Here is a 12,439-nt window from a genome sequence, read left to right as displayed (position 1 = left end):
CACTAAATCCTTAAAATCCCATGTAATGACCTCCTAGAAGGTAAATTTCTCTCAAAAGAAAAACATTAACAATGTAAAACTATTGATATCATAACCTAGGTGAAAGACTGTATTTACTGTTATGGATACGGTAAAATGTTCAAATGAAGATCGTAGAAATTAGCGTTTCCTTCGATTACTGCCACAAAAATCATGAATACACATTTGTCAACTAATTTTGTAGCACAAACGGTGTGGAAAATGTAAGTATGATGCTTAATTTTTATAGCCTGTGATCTCGGCAGGGTGAGAGAATGAGAAACACTTTTGCCTCCACCAAAAAATTTGTTTTCCCAAACCAAACAAATACATGGCAAACACCTAGCCTTAGATAATTTTACCATTGCCGCTGTTGCAATCATCGTAGTTTTTATGTGAAAACTCTTGAGGGTAGAAACTATGTGAGAAACAAATAGATCTCCGCAGAGGTCCGAAGAAATATTTCTATTTCATATGAAACTATCAAAACACCTTTGTGCTCTGCACATAAAAATGAGCATAATTCAAAAACTAAGAAGTGTACATAGTTCAGACAACTTAGGGGGTGTTAAGAAATATTCTGTTCAGTTTTCGACATTCAGAATTGTTCTGGATAAATATGTTTTGTGTGTTTATTTAGTAAAATTAGATGAAAACACGTCCGATTTTTTTGCATTTTTTTTTTAATTTATACACCATTTCAATACTTTTATTAGTTATTATGGTTTATCGACTTAGGGTCCAGACACACCAAACCGACTACAGGTGACAAAGGCCGACTGTCACACCAGACTGCCGGTTGGCCATCGGCCAACCGGCAGTCTGGTGTGTCAGGGCCTTCACATAACCTTTTAGCTTAGGTTGTACAGATTTTTGAGATATGAAGCATTTGAAGATACTAAAATAGCAATGTAGGCACTGGCAGACCATTTCTATTGCAGAGTTGAAAAGGTTAAATTATCTCACCTAGTAACAGATTACTTTACATCATTTTTGAAAAATAAGATTTTTAGCCTCAAGCATGGACCAAATTATCTGCTTCAGAGGGTTGTTTTTGACAGCATGTGAGGATCGGTTTATTTAATTTCATAGGGTGTTTGGGTGAATGTGTGACTTTTGTGCAGTGTAGGAAGATGCTGGCACAAATTCACGTTTGCAGCGGCCTCCCCCAGTACCGTCTATGCAGTGTCTTTGTCCACGTCTGCATCTCAGCTTTGTCTTCGTTTGATGGCTGGGAGAGCCAGACCACGGCCCTGCCCGGAGCTGCACCTGAAGAAGAAACACCGAGGGCGGTCTGACAGGATGTCGAAGCGGAGCAGGCTAAGCTAACTGCTAGCCCATGGAGACCGGCAGTTCCGATAACACTGAGGGCTGTCTGGCGGCAGCCTCGCCTAGCCTTAACTGTGTTTTTAGTGTTGTCGTGTGGAGTGTGGGGAGGTGTGTCAAAGTGGTCTGGCTGGGAGAGCTGGCGTTGGATCAGCTGAGGGAGCTTGGTCTGCTGCGTCCTGTTGGCCCAAAGACCACGGCCCTGACTGGAGCTGCGCCCGAAGAGGAAACACCGAGGGCGGTCTGACAGGATGCGGAAGTGGGGCAGGCTAAGCTAACAGCTAGCCCATGCAGACTGGCAGTTCTGACAGTCATCCTGGCTGGTTCTCCTGGACAGTGATTTTTTTTTCGTTTAGATATATGTGTTAGTTTGATATGTGTGTTCTTGTAGTTTTTGGATATGTGTTTTTGACGTTGTGTTGCACTGCTGTGGGCTGGGGGAAATAGCATTTCGTTTCACTTCATGTGTACAAGTGCACGAAATGAAATGACAAAGTGTTTCTGATTCTGATTTTGCACATATAATTACCCATCTCTGTGGTGTTTTGCCCCCTCACTGAGCATGTATACCACCTTTCATATTTACACCAGTTTACACCTGCTATACTGTGAGCACATGTGAGCATCATGATCCAGGTGACCTTCCCGTGTCTAACACCTTCTTGTTTTGTCTCATCTCAAAATGAATGCAGAGGACGAGGAGGACTTTGAGGACCTGGCCGAGGCAGTGCGGCTGGTAAAGGAGACGATAGCCACGGTGGACAGCAAGGTAAACGAGCACGAAAAGAAGCGTCGCCTGAATGAGGTGTACAGCAGGACGGACAGCAAATCCATCATGCGGATGAAGAGCGGCCAGATGTTCGCCAGGGAGGACCTGCTGCGAGGCAGGAGGCTGCTCCACGACGGCGCGCTGCAGCTGAAAAACGCCCAGGGCAGGCTCAAAGGTGAGGGGGAACAACAGGCAAGACGCAGACACACGGACAGACAAAAGAAAGAATGCCACAGGGTGGGCTGAACCGGGAAGGAGGGAAGGCGAGTCTGTCATAACACAAACAAAACCGACTTCCCGAACAACACCCATGGCAGACTTAAGGATGAGGAAGCCTGGAAAGACTTGGCGAGACCAGACAGACTGTGGCATGCTGATATATTTACTCACACATAGACATACATTATCTCTTAGACACACACCCATTGTCTCTCTCTGCCTCACACACACACACACACACACACTATCCGGCAGCCATCATATCAATTTCTTAAGTCTTGTGCTTCCCTCCTTCCTCGGGCCATTCTCTCTTTTGAAAAGATGATGAGTGTCAAAAACCATTCAGAGTTCAGCGGACCATGAAAATGAATTCATACAATAGTTATTTTTCTGCTGTTCCCACATGCAGAAATGTCTTTATTTATTCAGCATTTCTTCCCTAACGCCAAATTGGTTTTTTTTTTTCTTCTTCTGCTTTTACTAGACGTCCTGGCCCTGCTGCTCTCAGATGTATTTGTGTTCCTCCAAGAGAAAGATCAAAAATTTGTCTTCGCCTCGCTGGTATGATGGTATTTTTGGCCCCCCCCCTCCTCCCTTCTCTTCCTTCTTCCTTCCACTGGTTACTTTCCACATTACCATTGCTTCCATGTCCACTGCCCACCCCACATCCTCCCATCCATCCTTTATTCCCCCCCCTCCCCCCTCCTGTAATTAAGACTTTATTGAGTTATATTTTCCTATCCCGCTGTTGCTGAACACATCCTGTCAGAGCTGGCTGGAAGGCGGGCCGCGGCATTGCGTAACATCAGATAGCTCGCTGGTTCTCATAAAGCCACACTAGTATTAACTCTGGGCATCCGATCCAGCTGTTCCAAGTTGTGGCTCCTAGCTGTTCTTTTCTCTCTTCGTTTGCAATCACAACAGTTACACTTTAGTAGGTTTGGGTTGTTGAATGTACCCCCACATTCACCCCCCCCCCCAGACACACACACACACACACACACACACACACTTAAAAGTTTTTCAATGCAGCCAAATGACTGAGGACTTTGTCTTGGAGATAGAAGTGGGACGGACGACCGTTGCACTGCTTAGACTTTAACACTGACATCAGGGCTGACATCATCCAGAACACTGATTATTTTCATTTCTCTCTGTCTCTTTTTCTCTTTCTTTCTGTCCGTCTGCCCCTTCCTCCCTCTTAACTCTCCCCGCTGTGTCGCTCGCCGCTTCCCCTTTCTTCTCCGACCGTCCCGGTGCTTTTGTCTCCTCTCGACCTTTCGTTAACGCTGCTCTCCGTCGTGTGTCAAGCCCCACCCTTCCTCACCACCCCTCCCTCCCTCCATCTCTCTCTCTCTCTCTCTCTGCTTTCTCTCCTTCCCTCTTGTCCTTGCAGGACCAGCGCTCCACGGTCCTCTCCCTCCACAAGCTGATTGTCCGGGAGGTGGCCAACGAGGAGCGGGGCCTCTTCCTTATCACGGCCGGCATTGAGAAGCCGGAGATGGTGGAGGTGCTCGCCAGCTCCAAAGACGAACGCAACACTTGGATGCAGCTCATCGAAGATGCAATGAACTCCATGTAAGTAGGGTCTGGGGTGGAGATGCTACGATTTGATGAAAGAAGATGCGAGGTTTTATAGAACTTGGAAGTGTTGTGTTGTAGTCCATGGATTCTAAAAGCACCAAAATACCTTATTCAGGAAAAAGTCTGAAACCTTTCATGTTACAGATCGATGCAGCCAGGTTCAGGTTCAAGAACACGGGCTGTTATGGACTATTTCCATTTTGATATTTCTTTTAATTCTCTCATCACAGCTTATTTAAACCCCTTAACTTCTGCTTCCACCTGTTACAAAAGCGCTGCGTCTCCTTCATAACGCCGTACGTTCTGCTACAACCAAAGATCAGCATCTCCTATGACCGAACGTTCATGTCTATTTCTGCTCTTCTGACCCGAGGGTTCGAGCCAGGCCAGTTCTTTAGATAGTAATGTGCGGTAAGCTTTGATGGAGGACACTGCTCTCAAAGGGATTAGCACTGCTCTACGTGGGGATGTACTTGGGGATGGCCTAGTGCTGGACCGGCCTCAAGGGCGGCTCACCATAAGCAGAGGATTATTCGACTGTCCAGCAGGAGCGAGGAGAGATTTTGTACACTCTCTCCCTCAGACTTCTGTCAAAATACAGGATGAACTTCAGGCTGTTGGCAGGAGTGGGCTAAATAGACAAGCTGTATTATTTCCCGCCGCTCTGTCTGTCCACTGCCCCGAAGAAAGACTACATCATGTGCAGTAGCTATCTGGTCAAGTGTAGTTTAAAGCGCGTCTTTGGTGTGATTCCCGCTTGGGTCATCTTTGCTCTGAAGAGTCCGAAGGTACTGGGGGTGTCAGGGTAGTGTAGCGATCTATTCCGTTGCCTACCGGTTTGAATCCCCATGTTACATGTGGCTTGGTCGGGCGTCCCTACAGACACAATCGGCCATGTCTGCGGGTGGGAAGCCGGATGTGGGTATCTATCTTGGTCACTGCACTAGTGCCTCCTCTGGTCGGTTGGGGCGCATGTTCAGGGGGGAGGGGACTGGGGGGAATAGCGTGATCCTCCCACGCGCTACGTCCCCCTGGGGAAACTTCTCACGGCTGGCGACTCCACATGTATCGGAGGAGGCATGTGGTAGTCTGCAGCCCTCCCCGGATCGGCAGAGGGGGTGGAGCAGCGACCAGGACGGCTCGGAAGTGGATACAATTGGGAGAAAAGGGGAGGGGGGAGAGTCTGATGGTACTGAGGTGTAGATGTCATTAATTTGTAAATGTTCCATCATTTAAAACTAAAAGCACACATATGTATATACATCTGCAACAAGCATTAATACATGCTCTCATATATTTGTTGTGCTTGGAATGTTCCAGAATGCTGATTCTGTTTTGGGAAATATATTCAAAGTGCCTAAACAAGGCATTCTCACTGGGGCCTGCATTTTCGGTATAGGTGGCCCCGATGAGAATCCCCGCCACCACCACCCCCCCTTAGTGTAGTAGTGTTAATGCCATATTTTACCCATTGATGTACACAGCGCCACACTTAGCTGTTGGTTGACTTTACTGTGAGCTGACTGCTGGGCTCTTCCATTTCCTTTGATCGAACAGAGAGAAAGATGAAGACGAGGGTATCCCCAGTGAGACAGAAGAGGACAAAAGACAACTTGAGAGTAAAGCCAGGGAGATGAGAGGTAAGTAACACTTGTTGACTCTGTGTGTGTGTGTGTGTGTGTGTGTGTGTGAAAGAGAGAGAGAGGGAGAGTGACAGCGAGAGAGAGAGATAGAAAGGAAAAGGGAGTGAGAGGAAGGAACAGAACCGTATGTGATTGAGTGGATGTCTGTGAGGAGGGCTGACAAGTGGGTGTGTGTCAAATGAAAAGTTGGGTGTAATTTGCACAGGCTGTTCCCACTCTACTGCAACCTTAAATCCTGCCCCCCCCCCCTCTCTCTCCCCCCTCTCTCTCTCCCCCCTCCTAGAACTGCTGAGGCAGAAGGATGCTCAGATCATGGCTCTGCTAGAGGAGAAGGTGAAGGTGTTTAAGGAGATGTGTGAATGTGGCGGCCCGTGCGAGGAGCAGACATGTGCCGAAAAGGCTCTGTTCAGGGCAGGCAGCGGCCAGGTGCTGCCCAGGGGGGAGCCCATCATGAAAGATGCCTTGCTTGAAGGTGAGGGTGCAAGAAAAGTTGAAGGTTCAGCAGCGTAGAGTGCTAATCAGAAGAGGTTTGCTTAGAAGAATGAAAATCAAATTGCACCACACAAACGGTTTAATGTCCAGTATACACTTGTATTCAGTGACAAGAGAAACTCATAAACACATCACCATGCACAGTGTGACTGACAAAGATATACACAACCAAACAATATTGATCTTGTCATGTCATTTTATTTCAAGTTTAACCGTTGACACCTGAAACGTTTTCTCCTCCAACAGCTGAGGAAACTAAACCTTAACTTTATTTTAAAAAAAAAATGTTTTTTTGTTTCGAGTTTTTACTGTAGTGGTATCAACTTGAATGAAGTTGTGTAATCTGCCGTGTTTTGAGAAATTATCACCTGTTGTTTAAGCATGGGGACTTTAATTGCAGTAAAGTAAAAACATTGCAGGTTTAAGCATGCATTCATGACTTAAAATAATGATGATGGAAGCTTGTGTATACATTTTTGGTACATAATGTACTCCCAGTGTCCACCTCTGGGTATGTTATGTTGTTGTATTGTTTCGTAAGGTTTTATTGTTGTAGTTACACTACAGCATCATGTTTAGCTGGAGACAGAACCAGTTTAGTTGACGGTCGTGCTGTGATAGTAGTTTTAGTGTGGAATAATGTTTAGTGTAATGTGATCTATTTGGCATATTGGTTGTATTGCTCAGCCACTGCAGGCAGTCCGGTCAGGTTGAAGCTAACATGTTGGACGCTAGCATGTTGGAGGCTAACATGTTGGAGGCTAGCATGTTGGAAGCTAACATATTGGAGGCTAGCATGTTGGAAGCTAACGTGTTTGAAGCTAGCATATTGGAAGCTAACATGTTGGAAGCTAGCATGTTGGAAGCTAACAACTACCGTAGGGGGCAGAATTGTGGCTGCTTGTCATGTCAGATCACCTTTTAACCTCGAGAAGAGCTGCCCTTTGCTCTCTTTTCCTCATTGAGTCACAAGGAATGTTGTGTTTTCTCAGATAGTGCACAATGCTATTTTGTCTTACTATACAAAGTGTGTTCCAGTTTTCAACATATTAGAAGGATGTCGATCGAGGACACAAAACCCCTTCAACACGGAGACATAGACAGAGGTAGTTCTTGGAGTTCTTGTAGTTTTTGGATATGTGTTTTTGCACCGCTGGGGGAAACGAAATGACATGACAAATAAAGTGCTTCTGATTCCTGGTCAGGTTTGAATCAAACAGAAAACAGCTCCTGTTATGTATCAGTTCACAAAAGTGCACATTTTCCCCAAAAAGAGAAGCGCAGTAGACGGTTTGGCCGTCAGACAGGAAGAGGAAGGCTGGTTGCAGCCGGCTGTGCGTGCAGTATTACAGGCTGTGGGTTCTGACAGTAACCAGGTTAGCGAGGATAATTCACTTACTGACGTGTAGGGTTCTGTTTGCTACACTTCACATTTCTGTTGGCTTCTGAGTGTGTGTGTGTGTGTGTGTGTGTGTGTGTGCGTGGATGTGTGTCTTAGTTTCCTTGTATGTGTCCATCCTTGAACGCACCTGCAAATTATACGGTGTCTGTTCTGTCTCTTGGTGTATGTACATGTGCACTTGTGTATACAGCTTGCCCACAGTGTGTGTCGGTGTGGTAGTCTCGGTGTGTCGCATCAGGAGCTGGGTGATAATATTAATAAGATATTGATATCATGATATGAGACTAGCTACGGTCTAAGTTGCTGTACGCTGCTGTAGGCAGTTTACTATTGGACAAAATGTCTTGATAAGGTTGCAGTTTGTAAGTTTTGAATTCATTATAATCACAGTTGTGCTGTAAAAGACCCATGTCTTTGACATTTTGGAGGGAAAATGTTAACTTTCCATTCAACACTAATAGTTTTCATTTTCTTTACTTCCTGTGTATTTGAATTTTTTTATTTCATCTTACATTACATTTTATTCAAATAATATATCTTTAATCCATGTTGTGTCTTTGTACTGTTTCAACTCCAACGTGGAAATGAAATACAAAATAAAATTTTTCTTATATTATATGCACTTTCCGGTTAATTAAGGTGGAAATAAATCTTTTGTCATCTATTATGTAAAAAAGGCTCACATAATGTGATGCAGATATTTTTTCTTGTATGTCGTGATATTATATCGTTATCGTCTAGACAAGGAAAATGTCATTGTTGGATGTGAGTCCATGGCGTCCTCCCCTGTCTCATTTCTCCTCTGTGTATGTTTGACAGTGGAGACGTTACAGGCACTGGTGAATGGCAGTCTGGGTGGAGCCATGGCTGTGGGGCAGCAGGTGGCTGGCACCCAGGAGGGAGGAGAAGCAGGGGGAGAAGAAGGCGCAGCGGGAGGAGGATGGGTTGGACCAGTGTGTTTGCCCCGCCGGGCTGAGACTTTCGGAGGCTTTGACAGCCACCAGATGAAGAACTGCAAGAGTAAGCCTCTTCTTCCTCTTGCTACCTTTTATTTTTGACTCATCGTTTTTAATGGGCAGAACGTACAAGGTTCTCTAACCACCAGGTCCCATGTTCAGTCCCTATAACCAGGTCACATGTTCAGTCCCTCTAACCAGGTCACACGTTCAGTCCCTATAAAATGGTCAGTATTTGCCCATTATAGGCATAGCTTCCCATTGACATAGCAATGTTGGGGGGGGGGGGTTCCCCCCTTTTTCTCCCCAATTGTACTTGGCCAATTACCCCACTCTTCAGAGCCATCCTGGTTGCCGCTCCACCCTCTCTGCCAATCCAGGGAGGGCTACAGACTACCACATGCCTCCTCTGATACATGTGGCGTCGCCAGCCGCTTCTTTTCACCTGACAGTGAGGAGTTTTGCCAGGGGGACGTAGCACATGGGAGGATCACGCTACTCCCCCCAGTCCCCCCCCCCCAACAGGTGCCCCGGCCCACCAGGGGAGGCGCTAGTGCAGTGACCAAGACACATACCCACGTCCAGCTTCCCACCTGCAGACACGGCCAATTGTGTCTGTAGGGACTTCTGACCAAGCCGGAGCTAACATGGGGATTCGAACCAACCATCCCCATGTTGGTAGGCAACAGAATAGACTGCTATGCTACCCACATGCCCCTTTGATGTAGCAATGTTGTCTTATAGCAACAGCCACAGATGGCTGCTATAGCCCACCACACTTACCACAGGTGTCTGTTCAGTGCCACGAGCTAAAACACAATAACCTGGCGGACAAAGGGATTGTACATCTATGTAACAGTGACCCCTGGAGGGCATGGCCTAGGGCAGTGCTTCCGCTGGCTTAAAGCCTCAGAGTAGGACTATTGTTTTTGTTTTTTTTTCTTTTGCATTTTCTGCCTTTTATTAGATAGCGATAGTTAAGAGGGAGACCGGAAAGGCAGGGGGAGGAGAGCGGGGATAACATTGCAGCAAAGGGCCCAGGCCAGATGTGAAATCGAGCCGCTGCAGTAAGGACTCGGCCCCACGTGGCACGCGCTCTACCAGGTGAGCCACCGGGGTGCCCCAGAGTAGGACTATTCTGATGGTTCCTCAAATACATGGGTGCCTGAGAGGTACACTGAAATAACTCTCTCAGAACCGGTAGACAATTTCATGGTGTTTCATATTATATTTACTGTTGTCAGCTGGAATCAAACCCCCCCCCCCAACCATGAATCCTGAAAAATGATTGACATGAAACACTGATTGAATGAGTTTATACACAAATTAAGGTGCAGTTAGCTTGAGTCTACCCATTCATCAAAAGTCCCCCGACTCTACCAGTCATCTTGTACACTTCCGTAGTCATCCATAGATATACATTTGGATGAATTAAAACACATGACTGTACCTTTTTACACTTTCTCACAATAAAACGGTCGGAAAAAAAGATGAACATGCCAAGCGAATTGCTGGTTTTTGTCATTTGCGATCCTTTATGAACTGGTCAAAAATAATTGGGGTTTTTTTTTTTTCCCATAACGGCAGTCATGCTTTCACTTCTTAGGAAGGTGTGATACCGCTGTGAAAGTCCTCATTTAATATTCTTTCTCTATTTTGCCCCATGTTATACATTAATTTTCTCTCTGCCTGTCAGGTGGCGACAAAGATGAGGCTGAAGACACAGCAGCTGACCTTCGCAGGACCGAGTCCGATAGTGTTTTAAAGAAGGTTGGTATCTCAGCAGCCAGGTATTCTAAATGCCATAGACGCACCGCACTGCCTCCATGCCTCTCTCTGAGGACCTAAGGCCATGTGTGGTGTGGTATTTAGACAAACAATGCCATTGAGATGAAATTTAGCTTCTTCTTCTTCTCTCTCTCTCTCTCTCGCTCTCTCAAATTAGCTCTTTAATTCTTCCTGCCAGGTCCCGTTGCTACTGGTGACCATTGATTGTGAAGGGAACCAGTAGTAGATGAAAATGAATTGGCTATCATTAGATACTGTTATTATGGCTCTGCAGTGGGTCGCACCCTTGCTGAAGTCCCCCTCCCTGCATTCATAATGCATTTGTTGAATGTTTTATAGCAGGACCATATCAGTTTCTTACTACAGTGTAAAATATATATATACTAAATCTCTAAATTGCCTAGTTGTGAAACCATGCTTTCTTACTTGTAATTGCTAACAGTAGAGCACAACTGGATTTTTCATAAAAACTCTTGGGGATGGAGCAAAGGTGTAACAGTTTTTCATCAAACTTTCAGTAAAAAAGGATCTTAAACATTCGTCACATCTGCGATGACCTTAGGTGAGAGTTAAGGATGTGGCGTCCCATTTATGAATTGGAGATGAGCTCTAGAAACAGTGCTACACATGTGACCCTGAAATCTGCCATCGTCTTGAATTTTGACCCAGCTGATTTTTCTTATTAAGATGCCGAGTGAGAAGGGGGTGTCCGGGTAGCATAGCAGTCTATTCTGTTGCCTACCAACACGGGGATCGGTGGTTCGAATCCCCGTGTTCCCTCCGGCTTGGTCGGGCGTCCCTACAGACACAATTGGCCGTGACTGCAGGTGGGAAGCCGGATGTGGGTATGTGTCCTGGTCGCTGCACTAGTGCCGCCTCTGTTCGGGGAGGAGGGGGAACTGGGGGGAATGGCATGATCCTCCCACATGCTACGTCCCCCTGGTGAAACTCCTCACTATCAGCTGAAAAGAAGCGGCGACTCCACATGTATCGGAGGAGACATGTGGTAGGCTGCAGCCCTCCCTGGATCGGCAGAGGGGGCGGAGCAGCGACTGGGACAGTTCAGAAGTGGTGGGTGATTGGCCAGATAAAATTAGGGAGAAAATGGGGGGCAAAAGAAATGCCACTAAGGAGATAAAAAGAAACTCACACTCCTGAATATCCAGTAGCGATTATAGAAACTCCAACGTTAGGGACACCAAATAACTCCCGGGCACCTTGTTCAGAGACTTGGACCAGTCTGCACCCTATGTCAGTGCACTCGTGTGTCTCCGTTAAGGAGCGTCAGTAGGTACAATGATATGACATGTTCAGAGTCCCTTCTTCCCAGAGGAAGGGGGATGTTCACGTCAGGTGTCCTTTTGCACAACAGGAAAACATATGGCCTTGATGGCAGCAAAGAAAAGCCCATAAGAGGACCGGCTGCACCACTTGCAGAGACTGGATGCACTTGATGCATTGTTGGTGATTTCTAGAGAAGACGGATAATATGTCTGAGGAAATGTTTGAGTATATCGCAAAGGCCCTTTAATTATCCCTTGCTGCCAAACCTTAAGCTGTTACTATCACCGCAGACCATGAGACTGTCTCACCCAACACCCCTGGTTAGGTGTGACCTACCTCACGATTGTCACAGGACAAGGAGGCACAGGTTGGACACTCTGACGTTTTTTGCTCCTTTGCCCCCTTGGATTTAAGCAAGGCTGTAGTCAAGACTGCCTTCTCCGAGCCCAGGGCTAGTCGAGATCAATTCCAGACCAACTCTGAAAGACCGAGTCCAAATGAAATCAAGAGTCAAGACCGAGACAGAAAAGATCGAGTCGTCTTCAAGGCCAAGCCTTGAAGAAGATTTTTTTTTTTTGGATTCCCCCTCCCCTTTTTCTCCCCAATTGTATCCAGCCAATCACTCCACTCTTCTGAGCTGTCCTGGTTGCTGCTGCATCTCCTCTGCTGATCCGGGGAGGGCTGCAGACTACCACATGCTTCCCCCGATACACGTGGAATCTCCAGCTGCTTTTTTTCACCTGACAATGAGGAGTTTCGCTTGGGGGACGTAGCACGTGGGAGAATCACGCTGTTTCCCCCAGCTCCCCCCCCCCCCCCCCCGAGCAGGCGTCCTGACCGACCAGAGGAGGCGCTAGTACAGCGACCAGGACACATACCAACATCCGGCTTCACACCCGCAGACACAGCCAATTGTGTCTCTAGGGACGCTCGACCAAGCCGAAGGTAACACAGGGAT

At 46.7% G+C, this 12,439-nt stretch overlaps 1 protein-coding gene across 4 annotated transcripts in view; it reads left to right on the top strand.

Moving 5' to 3' along the window:
- Positions 1-12,439, top strand: part of LOC130111162 (A-kinase anchor protein 13) — a 97,595-nt gene that overhangs the window by 71,455 nt on the left and 13,701 nt on the right. For all 4 annotated transcript variants that reach the window (XM_056278223.1, XM_056278222.1, XM_056278221.1 and 1 more), the window contains 7 exons: positions 2,037-2,288; positions 2,817-2,893; positions 3,729-3,910; positions 5,474-5,556; positions 5,843-6,031; positions 8,273-8,473; positions 10,106-10,179. In XM_056278223.1, the coding sequence (XP_056134198.1) occupies positions 2,037-2,288; positions 2,817-2,893; positions 3,729-3,910; positions 5,474-5,556; positions 5,843-6,031; positions 8,273-8,473; positions 10,106-10,179 (1,058 nt within the window). The remainder of the gene's footprint in view (positions 1-2,036; positions 2,289-2,816; positions 2,894-3,728; positions 3,911-5,473; positions 5,557-5,842; positions 6,032-8,272; positions 8,474-10,105; positions 10,180-12,439) is intronic.

Source organism: Lampris incognitus, chromosome 4, assembly GCF_029633865.1.
Source record: "Lampris incognitus isolate fLamInc1 chromosome 4, fLamInc1.hap2, whole genome shotgun sequence".
Taxonomy (NCBI): Eukaryota; Metazoa; Chordata; class Actinopteri; order Lampriformes; family Lampridae; genus Lampris; species Lampris incognitus.
This window is presented reverse-complemented; position numbering and strand designations above follow the sequence as displayed.